We start from the raw sequence: 20,137 nt of genomic DNA, 5'->3' as shown, positions 1-20,137 counted from the left end.
GTCAGCCCTTTACGTCACGAGCTTTATCTCGACCGAGCACTTGCATTTTACTCAAACAGCAGCAGACTTGAGCGTAAGATCGCGGTTTGGAGCAGTGTGTTTTATTTTCGGCTGTTTGTTAAAACGGACGTTGGGTATGGTTTAAAAAGATGAGGCGTTGAGTCTCACTGATCATTCATTACGACGTAGTGAATGAACGGTTCTTCATCGCCTTCTAATCATGGAACAAAGAGGACGCAAAGCATGGAGGGAGCGACACAGTTGGTTTGCCTTCATGGTTGTCTTGGATATTTTATGGAGCGGAGCTTCTGCACAGATCAGATACTCGATATCTGAGGAGGTTCAAGATGAAACCGTCGTCGGGAATATAGCAAAGGATTTGGGGCTGGATAAGAGCGCACTCAGAGACAGAGGATATCGCATTGTAGCGGGCTCAACCGAGCCCCTGTTTCAAGTGAATCAAAATGATGGTATCTTGTATGTGAAAAGAAGGATAGACAGGGAAGAGGTGTGCGACCGGACCAGCCCATGTTTAATCAATCTGAAAACCGTGCTAGAAAACCCGCTGGAGATCCACTACGTGGCAGTGGAAATACTTGATATAAATGATCACTCGCCTGTTTTTCCAGAGAAAGAGAAAAGGCTTGAGATCTCTGAGTCGGCCGTACCCGGAGCGAGATTTCAACTACAGGCTGCGCGCGACCCGGACGTAGGTCAGTTCTCCATTCAGCAATATAAACTCAGCCATAACGAATATTTTAGATTAGATGTGAAGGATAGAGGCGAGGACCGTAAGGTACCATTTTTAGTTCTGCAGAGGCAGCTGGATAGAGAGACAGCCGGGAAACTTAAGCTACGTCTAACAGCTGTTGATGGAGGGAAACCGGTGAAGTCTGGCGCAATAGAAATTATTGTGGATGTGCTTGATGTTAATGACAACTCACCGGTGTTTACCCAAGAGACCTATTCTGCCACACTTAAAGAAAATGTTCCTGTTGGCACTGTAGTGATCCAGGTAAATGCAACAGATTTGGACCAGGGTGCAAACAGCGAAATAATATATTCATTTGGAAACGAAGTTGATTCAAAGTTAATGGATGTTTTTAGTATAGATGCAAACACAGGTGAAATTAAAGTCATTGGTCAGATAGACTATGAGGAAAGTAAAAGTTATGAAATTGACATTCAGGCGTCTGATAAGGGACCAGTTCCTCTAACAACTGATAAAAGTGTTATGATATCTGTTATTGATGTTAATGATAACGCACCTGAGATAGACGTGACATCATTTTCTAGCTCCATCAGAGAGGATTCAAAGATCGGAGCGACAGTGGCCCTGATTAGTGTCAGTGATTTAGACTCTGGAATCAATGGAAAAGTAATTTGCACTATCAAAGAGGAAGTGCCTTTTACTCTGTCTCCATCATTACAAGAAAACATGTACGCTGTTGTAACCAGGTCGCAGTTGGACAGGGAGGTTGTTGCTCATTATGATGTCACAATTGTTGCCAAAGACACAGGTGACCCTGTGTTTTCAACGGAAAAGACTATAAGCATCGTAGTATCAGATGTGAATGACAACAGTCCAGTGTTTTTAATAAGCCCATATGTATTTTATATTAGTGAGAACAACAGCCCCGGAGCTTCAGTGTTTTCAGTAAAAGCCTCTGATCGCGATGAGAGTGATAACGCTCAAATTTCATATCATATTTTAAGAGAAGCAAGTGTAGATAACAAACTGACCTCATTCTTAAATATTAACTCTGAAAATGGAGATATTTTGGCGCTGAAAAGTTTTGACTTTGAAACAGTGAAAACTTTCCAGTTCCAAGTTGTCGCCACAGATTCAGGAACTCCGTCACTAAGCAACAACGTGACAGTGAACGTGTTCATTCTGGATCAGAACGACAACGCTCCAGTCATCCTGTATCCAGTCAGCTCCAACGGTTCTGCTGAAGGTGTGGAGGAGATTCCCCGCAATGTCAACGCAGGACACTTGGTGACTAAAGTCAGAGCCTATGACGCTGATATAGGATATAACGGCTGGTTACTCTTTTCACTGCAGGAAGTCACTGACCACAGTCTCTTTGCTTTGGACCGCTATACAGGACAGATCAGAACACTTCGCTCATTCACAGAGACAGACGAGGCTGAGCATAAACTGCTCATACTGGTCAAAGACAATGGCAACGTTTCACTCTCAGCAACAGCTACTGTCATTGTCAAACTTGTGGAGCCCAGAGAGGCTTTTGCAGCTTCTGATGTTAAAAGTGCAACTAAAGTTGACGAGGAGGACAATGTGACATTTTACCTCATGATAACTTTGGGCTCAGTTTCTCTACTTTTTATCATCAGTATCATCGTGCTGATTGCAATGCAGTGCTCCAAATCCACAGACTATACTTCCAAATATCTACAAGAGGCTAATTATGATGGGACACTGTGTCACAGCATCCAGTACAGATCTGGAGACAAACGCTACATGTTAGTTGGACCCAGGATGAGTATAGGATCTACTATAGTCCCTGGCAGCCATGCCAACACACTGGTGCTCCCTGACAGGAGGAGGGGATCTGGAGAGGTAAGATCAGTGGTTTTACTCTCCTATCATTTTCCACGCTCATTTTAACATTTGTTTTATGGTGCTTCCTGTTAAGGTACCTTTGATTGGAATCACTTACTGAGAAATGTTTTGAAACTGAAAATAGAAACGCGGACATTAAGGGCTATTTACAGGTGGTTACTTTGACTGTCCATGGTGCTGATTTTCTACAAGCCATTTCTAATGGCGTCACAAGTTACAATGCTTTTGGGGAACACCTTACTTAGTTCAGGGGGATGCTTTTAGAATATAGAGACACAAAGGAGTGCGATGTCGGAATTGCATTTGCAGCTACGGTGCATGGGGTAAAAGTGAATGTCCCCTTGCTTGTTTGCAGGTTAGTGGGATCTTCCAGTTTCTCTCACATCCTTGCGATTGAAAAGAGAGATCGCATGGTGTCAGTGCAGGAAAGCACAAGTGCTTCACAAGGGCTCATGCCAGCTGTATTTTGTAAACGCCCATTGCTGATACTACTCCTTAAACCACAGCAGCGTCGTTTGTAAGCTGACGACTTGTCGTTGTAAATGGTCAATATTTGATTTAGATCGAAAAGAGAAGGACGCTTGTACATGCCACTGCGCACGATGTTGTTTCTCTAAGGCAGCTATTCTTCCGGTAAAGGATTATAACATTTTTGGTTGTGGATCATGGAACAAAGAAAACGCGAGGTACGGAGGATGACACAGCTGTGGGTCTGCTTCGTGGTTGCTACGCTTTTGTGGAGCGTTGCCTCGGCGCAGATACGATATTCCATCTCTGAGGAAGTCAAGGAAGGGGCAGTAGTTGGGAATGTTGCAAAAGATCTGGGATTAGATAAAAGCACGTTGAAAGACAGGAAGTATCGGATTGTATCTGGTGCAGCGGGTCCTCTTTTCCATGTAAATCAAAACGATGGTATCCTGTATGTGAGCCGAAAGCTGGACAGGGAAGAGGTGTGTGAGCGGAGCAGTACGTGTTTGCTTAATCTGAAAACAGTGTTAGAAAACCCGCTGGAAGTTCACTATGTTGGAGTTGAGGTTTTGGATATAAACGATCATTCCCCCAGCTTTCCAGAGGCGGAGAAAACGTTAGAGATTTCAGAATCGGTGTTAAGTGGAACACGCTTTCAGTTACAAGCTGCACGAGATCCAGACAGTGGTCATTTTTCTGTACTACAGTATAAACTGAGCCCAAACGAGCACTTCCGTTTGGAAGTTAAGGATAAGGGTGAAGATGGTAAAATACCGATTTTAATTGTGCAAAAATCTTTGGATAGAGAGGCAGCGGGAAGTCACTCATTATTGCTGACCGCACTAGATGGAGGGAAACCTCCGAAATCTGGCGAAATTAATATTCTAGTAAATGTTTTAGATGTTAATGATAACATACCTGTGTTCTCTAAAGATGTTTACACTGTGATGCTCGATGAAAACGCTCCAATAGGCACGACAGTCGTACAAGTGAATGCAACTGACTTAGATGATGGGCCGAACGGAGAAGTGGTTTACTCGTTTAGCAACAGTGTAAATCGGAGAATATTTAAACTTTTTGAAATAAACCCATCAACAGGAGAGATAACTGTGAAAGGTCCAATAGACTACGAGGAGAAAGATAAATATGAAATTGAAATACAGGCATCAGATAAAGGTCTTGCTCCTCTTACAACTGAGAAAAGTGTGGTTATCAAGATAGCTGACGTTAATGATAATGCACCTGAGATTGAAGTTACCTCATTTTCAAGCTCCATCCCTGAAGACTCCAGACCTGGAACTACAGTTGCCCTGATCAGTGTAAATGACTTGGACTCTGGGCTCAATGGAAAAGTTATTTGCTTCCTGAGTGAGGATGTTCCTTTCACGTTATCTCCATCCTTGCAAGAAAAAATGCATTCCTTAGTGACCAAATCCCCTCTGGACAAGGAGAAACAGTCACATTATGCCCTAACGATAACTGCAAAGGATTCTGGCCAACCATCATTATCATCTGAAAAGACAATACATGTTGTTGTATCAGATGTGAATGACAACAGTCCAGAGTTTATAATAAGCCCATATACTTTCTATGTGACTGAAGGTAATGAGCCAGGAGTCTCTGTGTTTTCTGTTAAAGCTTTTGATCGTGATGAGAATGAAAACGCAGTTATATCCTATCATATTGTCAGAGACTCAAGCACAGATAACAAATTGACTTCTTTTCTTAACATAAACTCTGAAAATGGAGACATTTTGGCGCTGAAAAGTTTCGACTTTGAAACAGTGAAAACTTTCCAGTTCCAAGTTGTCGCCACAGATTCAGGAACTCCGTCACTAAGCAACAACGTGACAGTGAACGTGTTCATTCTGGATCAGAACGACAACGCTCCAGTCATCCTGTATCCAGTCAGCTCCAACGGTTCTGCTGAAGGTGTGGAGGAGATTCCCCGCAATGTCAACGCAGGACACTTGGTGACTAAAGTCAGAGCCTATGACGCTGATATAGGATATAACGGCTGGTTACTCTTTTCACTGCAGGAAGTCACTGACCACAGTCTCTTTGCTTTGGACCGCTATACAGGACAGATCAGAACACTTCGCTCATTCACAGAGACAGACGAGGCTGAGCATAAACTGCTCATACTGGTCAAAGACAATGGCAACGTTTCACTCTCAGCAACAGCTACTGTCATTGTCAAACTTGTGGAGCCCAGAGAGGCTTTTGCAGCTTCTGATGTTAAAAGTGCAACTAAAGTTGACGAGGAGGACAATGTGACATTTTACCTCATGATAACTTTGGGCTCAGTTTCTTTTTATCATCAGTATCATCGTGCTGATTGCAATGCAGTGCTCCAAATCCACAGACTATACTTCCAAATATCTCCAAGAGGCTAATTATGATGGGACACTGTGTCACAGCATCCAGTACAGATCTGGAGACAAACGCTACATGTTAGTTGGACCCAGGATGAGTATAGGATCTACTATAGTCCCTGGCAGCCATGCCAACACACTGGTGCTCCCTGACAGGAGGAGGGGATCTGGAGAGGTAAGGCATATTTAAGTGCAAACTTTACGCAGACTAATTGCTTTTCTTGTTTACTATACATTTCAGCTATGCCTCCCTCGGTAATGTTTTGCACATTACAGCACTGGATGTGTCAGTTTCCCTGGTTTCTCCTCACAATCATGACCATATGTCCCTTTTTGACTTACACTATTTCATGATTATAGTAGTTACCCACTTTGTGATTGTCTGGCTTGACATTGTACACTTTTTCTTGGGCAATGATGTGAACAATGCTTGTGGCTCCTCATTTGCTGTTGTCGATGTTTTAGGTCGAATTTGTATCTGGCCAATTGCACTCTAGCAACAGTCTTCGATTATTTTTACACTGGCATGATTATTTAAAACTGTGGACGGGCAGATGAAAGCAGACTTACGAGTCTGTTAATACGCCTTCACTTAGCCATGAACAACCCATAGCTAACTAACTTAACAGAGTAAGTCATAACATCCCGTATATGTATTAACAGGTGATAGTGTTTAAAAATATGCTTAAGTCAACTTAGTACAAGTACAGAACCGAAACATAATGTGATAATGTCTGAACAGAAGGGGTATATTGCTCTGCGGAACGTCACGGTTGCTGTCCTTGGTGCTGAAAGTGTTTGGCTTTGTTTGAAATATCGGTTTCCTCCGTCATAAACAACCTATAATTCACCTAATGTGTATTACATCCTGCAGTTTTCTGTAGTTAGAAAAAATGTCGCATGGTGTCAGTGTAATGTAAAAAGTCGGCGTCAGACGAGCTCATCGTCACTGCTTTGTGGTTCCACCTCATGATAACGTTATCGCTTCAGTACTGGCAGGATCGTTTCTGTGCTTATGTTGTGCAAATTGTCGGCTCGTCTCGGTTTCTGGATATAAAGGAAGCGAATTAAAATGTACATTATAAGCACTTGATTTCCTCTTTACAACGAAGCTGTTGCCCTTGTGATGGATTGCTAATGTTTTCGGGTTTAACCATGGAACAAAGAAGCTACGGGAGACGGAGGGCGAGAGGATATCTGGTCGGCTGTGTGGTTGCTGTGCTTTTGTGGAGCGTGGCCTCGGCTCAAATACGATATTCAGTTTCCGAGGAAGTTAACGAAGGAACTGTGGTTGGAAATGTAGCGAAAGATCTGGGATTGGATAAAAGCACACTGAAAGATAGGAAGTATCGGGTTGTTTCGAGTAACGAGGAACCTCTTTTCCATGTGAATCAAAACGATGGCATCCTGTATGTGAGCCGGAAGATTGACAGAGAAGAGGTGTGCGCGCAGAGCAGTACGTGTTTAATAAATCTGAAAACTGTGTTAGAAAACCCTCTGGAGGTGCATTATGTTGCAGTGGAAGTGCTGGATATAAATGACAATTCACCCAATTTTACAGAAAAGCAGACAACGTTAGAGATTTCAGAGTCTGTGCTGCCCGGAGCGCGATTTCAGCTAAAAGCATCACGGGATGGAGACAGTGGCCATTTCTCCGTGCAGCAGTATAAACTCAGTCACAACGATCACTTCCGCTTGGAAGTTAGGGATAAAGGAGAATACGGTAAAACACCAATATTGTTTGTTCAAAAACCCTTAGATAGAGAAACTGCAAAAAGCCACTCATTAGTGCTGACCGCACTGGATGGAGGGAAACCTCCAAAATCTGGTAGTATGAATATTCTAGTAAAGGTTTTGGATATTAATGATAACGCACCTGTTTTCTCTAAAGATGTTTATTCTGTGATGCTCGATGAAAACTCTCCAGTTGGCACAACAGTCATTCAAGTCAATGCAACTGATGTAGACGAAGGATCAAACGGAGATGTAGTTTACTCATTTAGCAAAGGTATGAATCATGATTTGTTAAATCTTTTTAACATTGATCCATTAACAGGCGAGGTAGCTGTTAAAGGCGTCATAGACTACGAGGAGAAGGATAGGTACGAACTTGAAATTGAAGCATCAGATAAAGGTTTCGCTCCGCTAACTACAGAGAAAAGCGTCATTATTAAGATAGTTGATGTTAATGATAATGCACCTGAGATTGAAGTTACCTCATTTTCAAGCTCCATCCCTGAAGACTCCAGACCTGGAACTACAGTTGCCCTGATCAGTGTAAATGACTTGGACTCTGGGCTCAATGGAAAAGTCATTTGTGCTTTAAATGAAGACGTTCCGTTTACTTTATCCCCATCCTTAAAAGACAAAATGTATTCATTAGTGACCAAATCCCCTCTGGACAGAGAGAAACAGTCACAATATGAGTTGACAATAACTGCAAAAGACGCTGGTCAACCACCATTAACATCTGAAAAGACAATAAGCGTTGTTGTATCAGATGTGAATGACAACAGGCCAGAGTTTTCACTGAGTCCATATACTTTCTATGTGACTGAGGGCAATGAGCCAGGAGTCTCTGTGTTTTCTGTTAAAGCTTTTGATCGTGATGAGAACGAAAACGCAGTTATATCCTATCATATAGTCAGAGACTCAGGCACTGATAACAAATTGACTTCATTTCTCAACATAAACTCTGAAAATGGAGATATTTTGGCGCTAAAAAGTTTCGACTTTGAAACAGTGAAAACTTTCCAGTTCCAAGTTGTCGCCACAGATTCAGGAACTCCGTCACTAAGCAACAACGTGACAGTGAACGTGTTCATTCTGGATCAGAACGACAACGCTCCAGTCATCCTGTATCCAGTCAGCTCCAACGGTTCTGCTGAAGGTGTGGAGGAGATTCCCCGCAATGTCAACGCAGGACACTTGGTGACTAAAGTCAGAGCCTATGACGCTGATATAGGATATAACGGCTGGTTACTCTTTCACTGCAGGAAGTCACTGACCACAGTCTCTTTGCTTTGGACCGCTATACAGGACAGATCAGAACACTTCGCTCATTCACAGAGACAGACGAGGCTGAGCATAAACTGCTCATACTGGTCAAAGACAATGGCAACGTTTCACTCTCAGCAACAGCTACTGTCATTGTCAAACTTGTGGAGCCCAGAGAGGCTTTTGCAGCTTCTGATGTTAAAAGTGCAACTAAAGTTGACGAGGAGGACAATGTGACATTTTACCTCATGATAACTTTGGGCTCAGTTTCTCTACTTTTTATCATCAGTATCATCGTGCTGATTGCAATGCAGTGCTCCAAATCCACAGACTATACTTCCAAATATCTCCAAGAGGCTAATTATGATGGGACACTGTGTCACAGCATCCAGTACAGATCTGGAGACAAACGCTACATGTTAGTTGGACCCAGGATGAGTATAGGATCTACTATAGTCCCTGGCAGCCATGCCAACACACTAGTGCTCCCTGACAGGAGGAGGGGATCTGGAGAGGTAAGGCATATTTAAGTGCAAACTTTACTCGGACTAATTGCTTTTCTTGTTTGCTATACATTTCAGCTATGCCTCCCTGGGTAATGTTTTGCACATTACAGCACTGGATGTGTCAGTTTCCCTGGTTTCTCCTCACAATCATGACCATATGTCCGTTTTTGACTTACACTATTTCCTGATTATAGTAGTTACCCACTTTGTGATTGTCTGGCTTGACATCCTGCACTTTCTCTTGGGCAATGATGTGAACAATGCTTGTGGCTCTTCAATTTATCTATGGCCTTTGCCATTGTTGATGTTTTAGGTCGAATTTGTATCTGGTCTATTGCACTCTAGCAACAGTCTTCGATTATTTTTACACTGGCATGATCATTTAAAATTGTGGACGCGCAGATGAAAGCTGACATATGAGTGTTCATTGTTAATACGCCTTCACTTAGCCATGAACAATCCATAACTAACTAACTTAACTGAGTAAGTTATAACATCCCGTTAACGGGTGATGGTGTGGAAAAATCTGCTTACGTCAACTCTGTACAAATAAAGAACCGAAACATAATATGATGATGTCTGAACAGAGGGGGTAAACTAAACTGCAGTACGTCACGGTCGTTGTCCTTGGTGCTGAAAGTGTTTGGCTTTGTTTGAGATACCGGTTCCCTCTGTCATATACCACCTAGCATCCACCTAATGTACATTACATTCTGATTCTGCAGATTTCTGCAGTGAAAAATAACGTCGCATGGTGTCAGTGTAATGTAAAAAGACGGCATCAGACGAGCTCATCGTCACTGCTTTGTGGTTCCACCTCATGATAACGTTATCGCTTCAGTACTGGCAGGATCGTTTCTGTGCTTATGTTGTGCAAATTGTCGGCTCGTCTCGGTTTCTGGATATGTATCATCAGTGGTTATATGTACATTTAGGAAAGCGCTTGGATTCTCTTTACAACGAAGCTGTTGTTCGTGTGTTGGACCACTGATGTTTCGGGTTTAACCATGGAACAAAGAAGATACGGGAGACGGAGGGCGAGAGGATATCTGGTCGGCTGTGTGGTTGCTGTGCTTTTGTGGAGCGTGGCTTCAGCGCAAATACGATATTCCATCTCCGAGGAAGTTAACGAAGGAACTGTGGTTGGAAATGTAGCGAAAGATCTGGGATTGGATAAAAGCACACTGAAAGATAGGAAGTATCGGGTTGTTTCGAGTAATGCGGATCATCTCTTCCATGTGGATCAAAACGATGGCATCCTGTATGTGAGCCGGAAGATTGACAGAGAAGAGGTGTGCGCGCAGAGCAGTACGTGTTTAATTAATCTGAAAACTGTGTTAGAAAACCCTCTGGAGGTGCATTATATTGGTGTGGAATTGCTGGATATAAATGACCATTCACCAAATTTTACAGAAAAAGAGACAACGGTGGTGATTTCAGAGTCTGTGCTGCCCGGAGCGCGATTTCAGCTAAAAGCATCACGGGATGGAGACAGTGGTCATTTCTCCGTGCAGCAGTATAAACTCAGCCAAAATGATCACTTCCGTTTAGAAGTTAAAGATAAAAGAGAATACGGGAAAACACCAGTATTAGTTGTTCAAAAGGCTTTAGACAGGGAAACTAGAGGAAGTCATTCATTAGTGCTGACCGCACTGGATGGAGGGAAACCTCCGAAATCTGGTACTATGAATATTCTCGTAAATGTTTTGGATATTAATGATAACGCACCTGTTTTCACTAAAGATGTTTATTCTGCCACGCTCTCTGAAAACGCTCCAATAGGCACAACAGTCATTGAAGTAAATGCAACCGATTTAGATGAAGGACCAAACGGAGAAGTGGTTTACTCGTTTACTAACACTATAAGTCAAAGGTTATTAAAACTTTTTGACATTGATCCATTAACAGGTGAGATAATTGTTAAAGGTTTAATAGACTATGAGGAGAAAGATAAGTATGAGATTGAAATTCAAGCAATGGACAAAGGTCTTGCTCCTCTAGCTACGGAAAAAAGTGTGATTATCAAGATAGTTGATGTTAATGATAATGTACCTGAGATCGAAGTTACCTCATTTTCAAGCTCCATCCCTGAAGACTCCAGACCTGGAACTACAGTTGCCCTGATCAGTGTAAATGACTTGGACTCTGGGCTCAATGGAAAGGTTATTTGCTCCATAGGTGAGGATGTTCCTTTTGCTTTAACACCATCGTTACAAGACAAAATGTATTCATTAGTGACCAAATCTCCTCTGGACAGAGAGAAACAGTCACAATATGAGCTGACAATAACTGCAAAAGACGCTGGTCAACCACCATTATCATCTGAAAAGACAATAAGCGTTGTTGTATCAGATGTGAATGACAACAGTCCAGAGTTTTCACTGAGTCCATATACTTTCTATGTCACTGAAGGTAATGAACCAGGAGTCTCTGTGTTTTCTGTTAAAGCTTTTGATCGTGATGAGAACAACAATGCGCTTATATCCTATCATATTGTCAGAGACTCAAACACTGATAACAAATTGACTTCTTTTCTCAACATAAACTCTGAAAATGGAGACATTTTGGCGCTAAAAAGTTTCGACTTTGAAACAGTGAAAACTTTCCAGTTCCAAGTTGTTGCCACGGATTCAGGAACTCCGTCACTAAGCAACAACGTGACAGTGAACGTGTTCATTCTGGATCAGAACGACAACGCTCCAGTCATCCTGTATCCAGTCAGCTCCAACGGTTCTGCTGAAGGTGTGGAGGAGATTCCCCGCAATGTCAACGCAGGACACTTGGTGACTAAAGTCAGAGCCTATGACGCTGATATAGGATATAACGGCTGGTTACTCTTCTCACTGCAGGAAGTCACTGACCACAGTCTCTTTGCTTTGGACCGCTATACAGGACAGATCAGAACACTTCGCTCATTCACAGAGACAGACGAGGCTGAGCATAAACTGCTCATACTGGTCAAAGACAATGGCAACGTTTCACTCTCAGCAACAGCTACTGTCATTGTCAAACTTGTGGAGCCCAGAGAGGCTTTTGCAGCTTCTGATGTTAAAAGTGCAACTAAAGTTGACGAGGAGGAGAATGTGACATTTTACCTCATGATAACTTTGGGCTCAGTTTCTCTACTTTTTATCATCAGTATCATCGTGCTGATTGCAATGCAGTGCTCCAAATCCACAGACTATACTTCCAAATATCTACAAGAGGCTAATTATGATGGGACACTGTGTCACAGCATCCAGTACAGATCTGGAGACAAACGCTACATGTTAGTTGGACCCAGGATGAGTATAGGATCTACGATAGTCCCTGGCAGCCATGCCAACACACTAGTGCTCCCTGACAGGAGGAGGGGATCTGGAGAGGTAAGGAAAAGTACAATTACAAATTTTGAAGCAACTAACAGTATTGCTTGTTTACTAAACATATCAACTATGCATCCACGGGTAATTTTCTGCATCGCATGGTACTGGCTTGGTTTGCTTCCCCGGTTCTCCTGGTAATTATGTCCTTTTTGTACTTTGTCAGTACCCTCATTAACTATCAAAATACCTTTGATTTTATTACCAGGTTGGCATCCCGCACACTTTCTCGGGCAATAATACAAACAATGATTGCAGACCTGTTGTCCTGTAAACGTTTTATTTTGCTGCAGTTATTTGTTTAAGTGGTTGGGTTTTTTATGTTGATTTGGTATCTTGTCTACTTGTACTCTTTTACAACCTTCTTCAAGTTTTCACATTAACTTTACAATTTAAAACTGTGGACGAGCAAAAGTGAGCTGACTCATGCTTGACTGGTGTGTGTGCGCTTCGTCAGTACTCCTTCACTTAGCCATGACCAACACATGATGATAAAGTAAGCTATATCAAGCCATAACATCGCAAGTACATTGTGGCAATGTGAAAAAGCTATTCAAGTTAACTCAGCTGACAATATGTAACAGTGGCTTAATGAAGGGGGTATGCTGAACTGCAAAATGTTGGATAGCTGTTCTTGGTGCTGAAAGTAGAAGACGTTTTTTTTTTCATGCCGCTTGTTTACAGACTCAGCAGCCTCCTGATCTCTTTACTCAGAGTATTTTTATGGTTAAAAAACAAGCTTCCATTGACCTAATGTGCATCACATCCTTCAAGTCACTGCAGTAGGAAATAATGTCGCATGGTGTCAGTATAATGTAAAAAGTCAGCGTCAGACGAGCTTGTCGTCACTGCTTTGTGATTCCACCTCCTGAAAATATTCTCACTTCCTAGTGGCAGGATCGTTTCTGTGCCGATTGTGTAAATGGTAGGATTTCCGTCAGTTCTGTATGTATCATCAGTGGTTCAGTATGTACATTTAGGAAAGTGCTGGATTCTATTTACAACGAAGCTGTTGTTCGTGTGTTGGACCACTGATGTTTCGGGTTTAACCATGGAACAAAGAAGATACGGGAAACGCAGGGCGAGAGGATATCTGGTCGGCTGTGTGGTTGCTGTGCTTTTGTGGAGCGTGGCTTCAGCGCAAATACGATATTCCATCTCTGAGGAAGTTAACGAAGGAACTGTGGTTGGAAATATAGCAAAAGATCTGGGATTGGATAAAAGCACACTGAAAGACAGGAAGTATCGGGTTGTTTCTAGTAATGCGGATCATCTCTTCCATGTAAATCAGAACGATGGCATCCTGTATGTGAGCCGGAAGATTGACAGAGAAGAGGTGTGCGCGCAGAGCAGTACGTGTTTAATGAGTCTAAAAACCGTGTTAGAAAATCCACTGGAGGTACATTATGTAGAAGTGGAGGTGGTGGACATAAATGACCATTCTCCCATTTTCCCAGAGAGAGAGACAAGGTTGGAGATTTCAGAGTCTGTGCTGCCCGGAGCGCGTATTCAGCTCAAAGCCTCACGTGATCCAGACAGTGGTCATTTTTCAGTGCAACGCTATAAACTCAGTGACAACGATCACTTCCGTTTGGAAGTTAAAGATAAAGGAGAAGACGGTAAAACACCAATATTGGTTGTTCAAAAGGCTTTAGACAGGGAAACTAGAGGAAGTCATTCATTAGTGCTGACCGCACTGGATGGAGGGAAACCTCCAAAATCTGGTACTATGAATATTCTCGTAAATGTTTTGGATATTAATGATAACGCACCTGTGTTCACTAAAGATGTTTATTCTGTGATGCTCGATGAAAACTCTCCAGTAGACACAACAGTCATTCAAGTGAATGCAACTGATTTGGATGAAGGATCAAATGGAGATGTGATATATTCTTTTAGCAACAGTATGAATCAAAATATATTAAACATATTTGATATCAATCCATTAACAGGTGAGATAACTGTAAAAGGCGTCATAGACTACGAGGAGAAAGATAAGTATGAGATTGAAATTCAAGCAATGGACAAAGGTCTTGCTCCTCTAGCTACGGAAAAAAGTGTGATTATCAAGATAGTTGATGTTAATGATAATGTACCTGAGATCGAAGTTACCTCATTTTCAAGCTCCATCCCTGAAGACTCCAGACCTGGAACTACAGTTGCCCTGATCAGTGTAAATGACTTGGACTCTGGGCTCAATGGAAAAGTTATTTGCTCCATAGGTGAGGATGTTCCTTTTGCTTTAACACCATCTTTACAAGACAAGATGTATTCATTAGTGACCAAATCTCCTCTGGACAGAGAGAAACAGTCACAGTATGAGCTGACAATAACTGCAAAAGACGCTGGTCAACCACCATTATCATCTGAAAAGACAATAAGCGTTGTTGTATCAGATGTGAATGACAACAGTCCAGAGTTTTCACTGAGTCCATATACTTTCTATGTCACTGAGGGTAATGAACCAGGAGTCTCTATGTTTTCTGTGAAAGCTTTTGATCGTGATGAGAATGACAATGCGCTTATATCCTATCATATTGTCAGAGACTCAAACACTGATAACAAATTGACTTCTTTTCTCAACATAAACTCTGAAAATGGAGATATTTTGGCACTAAAAAGTTTCGACTTTGAAACAGTGAAAACTTTCCAGTTCCAAGTTGTTGCCACAGATTCAGGAACTCCGTCACTAAGCAACAACGTGACAGTGAACGTGTTCATTCTGGATCAGAACGACAACGTCAGTCATCCTGTATCCAGTCAGCTCCAACGGTTCTGCTGAAGGTGTGGAGGAGATTCCCGCAATGTCAACGCAGGACACTTGGTGACTAAAGTCAGAGCCTATGACGCTGATATAGGATATAACGGCTGGTTACTTTTCACTGCAGGAAGTCACTGACCACAGTCTCTTTGCTTTGGACCGCTATACAGGACAGATCAGAACACTTCGCTCATTCACAGAGACAGACGAGGCTGAGCATAAACTGCTCATACTGGTCAAAGACAATGGCAACGTTTCACTCTCAGCAACAGCTACTGTCATTGTCAAACTTGTGGAGCCCAGAGAGGCTTTTGCAGCTTCTGATGTTAAAAGTGCAACTAAAGTTGACGAGGAGGACAATGTGACATTTTACCTCATGATAACTTTGGGCTCAGTTTCTCTACTTTTTATCATCAGTATCATCGTGCTGATTGCAATGCAGTGCTCCAAATCCACAGACTATACTTCCAAATATCTCCAAGAGGCTAATTATGATGGGACACTGTGTCACAGCATCCAGTACAGATCTGGAGACAAACGCTACATGTTAGTTGGACCCAGGATGAGTATAGGATCTACTATAGTCCCTGGCAGCCATGCCAACACACTAGTGCTCCCTGACAGGAGGAGGGGATCTGCAGAGGTAAGCTGTATTAACAGAAGACTTTCTTTTATAAATTTTATGTTGAGCATTACATATATATAGAGGAAACATACACATATTTATTGACACACTGGGCAAACATTGGTAACCAACAAACATTATCGGCACATTTTACTTCTAATGCTTTTTTGTCCCAGATACAATTGGAATTCTTACCCTTATGTATAACGTCAGCTTTTAAGGGGTTGTTAAGTTTTGACAAATTCCGAAAATACTTGGTTGACATTATGGAAACATTTTGTTCCTGGGCTGAAAGTGACTCATCCAGTGGTTGTTAATCTATATTTCATTTTTGCTGCATATAGGGGGGATTTGGAGTACAGAGTTTAAACTGTTGTGTGTTAGTTGATTGTTGTTAGCTTTATCATGTCGGTGGGATCCTTCATCGCTGTAATGATGCATTTTTGTCTTATAGGTTAACCTGGGCAAAGTTAAACATAAAGAGTGCTTGGGCATTTTATGATTCCATTCTAGTTCAGAAATTTTACCACCACACTTTTAAAACACCAATCAGCATTCTGACTTACCATTTATACAATTTTTCATTTGCATATTGCTTGCTATTTTTAATTTCCAGCAGGTCATAATGTGTCTGATGCTTTTTGGCCTATGTATCAAAATATTAAGTTATTTTTACCCCTATTAATTTATTGTTTCTTTTGTCATACAGCTTTTAATGTTGATATCATTTTTACACAGTACGATATTCAAAAATTGTGGCTGTTAAAAACGTTAAGTTGCAGTTCAGTTATAGTTGCTTGTGTGTTTAAATGAGATAAGTCATGCTTCCAAGAAAGGAGAGCTGACTTACTGCAGATACAGGAGCATGCTGCATCAGCAGTGTCACAATACCCACACCACACTCAGCCCCAGAAAACACACAAAGTATCTCATAGAAATTGGTGCAACACACCAGCATGAAAAAATAAACGATGCTGGGGTTTACAATGCATTATTGTACAGTAGACCTTTTAAAGAATTATAATACTTTCACAGTAGACTCAGCTTCAATTAGTAGTAGTCGCTGTCCACGGTGCTGAAAGTGTTTAGTCTCAGTTTCCAATGTTTGTTTCAAAACGCAAAATGGCATAATCCCATCGATTTAATTAATGCAACTTAATCAAAGGACACGCATGACATTCGCACTTCCGCAGTATCCTCCAACACTCCAAAGGACATTGCTTATTAACTTCATTTGAAAGAAATACTGTGCTTGCATGTTTACTAAGAAAGAGCTCCACCTCCTCGTATCTTTACAATTACTAGACTACTTTTTGTCAGTGATTCGTGCTAGCTGCGAAACATAAATCATAAATCTAATGTGTCAAAGACCCCTCGACTTTCTGTAGTGAGACGTCTGGTCGCATGGTGTCAGTGGAATGTAAGAAGTCAGCAGTACACGAGCTGGTCGTCATTACATTTTGGTTCCACCTCTTGAGAACATCATCACACCGACATGAGCACAGTCTTTATTGTTGCCTTCCTGAATATTCCGTTTGTTACCATTTCAGACTGTGTAGGAAGACAGTGAATATTACCATAGAGAGGAGTGCGGGATACTTTTGATTTTACAACGCCGTTATTGTTGTTACGATGGATTATTGATGATGTCGGGTGTAACCATGGAACAAAGAAGATGCAAGCTACGAAATGCGAGAGGATATCTGGTCGGTTGTGTGGTTGCTGTGCTTTTGTGGAGCGTGGCTTCAGCGCAATCACGATATTCCATCTCCGAGGAAGTTAACGAAGGAACTGTGGTTGGAAATATAGCGAAGGATTTGGGATTGGATAAAAGCACACTGAAAGAGAGGAAGTATCGGGTTGTTTCGAGTAATGCGGATCCTCTTTTCCATGTGAATCAAAACGATGGCATCCTGTATGTGAGCCGGAAGATTGACAGAGAAGAGGTGTGCGCGCAGAGCAGTACGTGTTTAATGAATCTGAAAACCGTGTTAGAAAATCCACTGGAGGTGCATTATATTGGTGTGGAATTGCTGGATATAAATGACCATTCACCAAATTTTACAGAAAAAGAGACAACGGTGGTGATTTCAGAGTCTGTGCTGCCCGGAGCACGATTTCAGCTAAAACCCTCACGGGATGGAGACAGTGGTCATTTCTCCGTGCAGCAGTATAAACTCAGCCAAAACGATCACTTCCGTTTGGAAGTTAAGGATAAAGGAGAATACGGGAAAACACCAGTATTAGTTGTTCAAAAACCTTTAGACAGGGAAACTGCAAAAAGCCACTCATTAGTGCTGACCGCACTGGATGGAGGGAAACCTCCAAAATCTGGTACGATGAATATTCTGGTAAATGTTTTGGACGTTAATGATAACACACCTGTGTTCACTAAAGATGTTTATTCTGTGATGCTCGATGAAAACTCTCCAGTAGATACAACAGTCATACAAGTCAGTGCAACTGATTTAGATGAAGGACCAAACGGAGAAGTGATTTACTCGTTTAGCAACAGTATGCATCATGATTTGTTGAACCTTTTTGATATCGATCCATTAACAGGTGAGATAACTGTTAAAGGCGTCATAGACTACGAGGAGAAGGATAGGTACGAACTTGAAATTGAAGCATCAGATAAAGGTCTGGCTCCTCTTACAACAGACAAAAGTGTCATTATAAAGATAGTTGACGTTAATGATAATGCACCTGAGATTGAAGTTACCTCATTTTCAAGCTCCATCCCTGAAGACTCCAGACCTGGAACTACAGTTGCCCTGATCAGTGTAAATGACTTGGACTCTGGGCTCAATGGAAAAGTTATTTGCTCCATAGGTGAGGATGTTCCTTTTGCTTTAACACCATCTTTACAAGACAAAATGTATTCATTAGTGACCAAATCTCCTCTGGACAGAGAGAAACAGTCACAATATGAGCTGACAATAACTGCAAAAGATGCTGGTCAACCACCATTAACATCTGAAAAGACAATCAGCGTTGTTGTATCAGATGTGAATGACAACAGTCCAGAGTTTTCACTGAGTCCATATACTTTCTATGTGACTGAGGGCAATGAGCCAGGAGTCTCTGTGTTTTCTGTTAAAGCTTTTGATTGTGATGAGAACAACAATGCGCTTATTTCCTATCATATTGTCAGAGACTCAAGCACGGAAAATAAATTGGCTTCATTTCTCAACATAAACTCTGAAAATGGAGATATTTTGGCGCTAAAAAGTTTCGACTTTGAAACAGTGAAAACTTTCCAGTTCCAAGTTGTCGCCACAGATTCAGGAACTCCGTCACTAAGCAACAACGTGACAGTGAACGTGTTCATTCTGGATCAGAACGACAACGCTCCAGTCATCCTGTATCCAGTCAGCTCCAACGGTTCTGCTGAAGGTGTGGAGGAGATTCCCCGCAATGTCAACGCAGGACACTTGGTGACTAAAGTCAGAGCCTATGACGCTGATATAGGATATAACGGCTGGTTACTCTTTTCACTGCAGGAAGTCACTGACCACAGTCTCTTTGCTTTGGACCGCTATACAGGACAGATCAGAACACTTCGCTCATTCACAGAGACAGACGAGGCTGAGCATAAACTGCTCATACTGGTCAAAGACAATGGCAACGTTTCACTCTCAGCAACAGCTACTGTCATTGTCAAACTTGTGGAGCCCAGAGAGGCTTTTGCAGCTTCTGATGTTAAAAGTGCAACTAAAGTTGACGAGGAGGACAATGTGACATTTTACCTCATGATAACTTTGGGCTCAGTTTCTCTACTTTTTATCATCAGTATCATCGTGCTGATTGCAATGCAGTGCTCCAAATCCACAGACTATACTTCCAAATATCTCCAAGAGGCTAATTATGATGGGACACTGTGTCACAGCATCCAGTACAGATCTGGAGACAAACGCTACATGTTAGTTGGACCCAGGATGAGTATAGGATCTACGATAGTCCCTGGCAGCCATGCGAATACACTAGTGCTCCCTGACAGGAGACATGCTTCTGAAGAGGTAAGACATACTTAATCAAGCACTGATGTTGAAGCAGTGGGCAATATCTTCAGTATGTTCATTTATAACATTATTTGCAATACCTTCATAATGGACATGTCTGAAAAGCTTTTAATGTCAAAGTTTTAATTCTTTCCCCCACTACTATGGACAGAGTTAAGAATTAAGGCATAGTTAAGTTGGTGAAGCAATTAAAACTGTCAGTTAAGATAGTGGAAACATCATGGTTAAACTGCAAGAAAGTTTTTGATGACGTAGCACTGAATTTTTATTCAGATTTTTCTGTTTTTGAACATAATTTGTGGCAGAAAATTATTAAACTGTGGCGCCTCTGGTGATCATTTTATTAGTTTTGGCTGCATATACGTATATTGTATTTCATGATTTCCTTGGGTTTTGTATGCTTCTGAAAAATGCAACATTGGATCACTGTGTTGTTT

The 20,137-nt window shown here is 41.7% G+C and overlaps 1 protein-coding gene and 1 pseudogene across 9 annotated transcripts in view; both read left to right on the top strand.

The window, feature by feature from the left end:
- The window catches only part of LOC125894504 (protocadherin alpha-C2-like), a 232,042-nt gene that overhangs the window by 42,720 nt on the left and 169,185 nt on the right, over positions 1-20,137 (top strand). Inside the window, exon 1 of one of the 9 annotated variants that reach the window (XM_049585957.1) lies at positions 108-2,581. The exons of 6 other annotated variants lie outside the window; for them this stretch is intronic. In XM_049585957.1, the coding sequence (XP_049441914.1) occupies positions 221-2,581 (2,361 nt within the window). In that variant the 5' untranslated portion in view covers positions 108-220. Of the gene's footprint in view, positions 1-107; positions 2,582-9,937; positions 12,296-17,324; positions 19,698-20,137 lie in introns of those variants that run through there. 2 more of the 9 variants (XM_049585958.1, XM_049585952.1) reach the window with 2 other exon arrangements.
- LOC125894990 (protocadherin alpha-3-like) lies at positions 13,288-15,759 on the top strand (annotated as a pseudogene).

Source organism: Epinephelus fuscoguttatus, linkage group LG9 (assembly GCF_011397635.1).
Source record: "Epinephelus fuscoguttatus linkage group LG9, E.fuscoguttatus.final_Chr_v1".
Classification (NCBI taxonomy): Eukaryota; Metazoa; Chordata; class Actinopteri; order Perciformes; family Serranidae; genus Epinephelus; species Epinephelus fuscoguttatus.
Note: the sequence above shows the minus strand (reverse complement) of the source record. Positions and strands in the feature narration are given on the sequence as shown.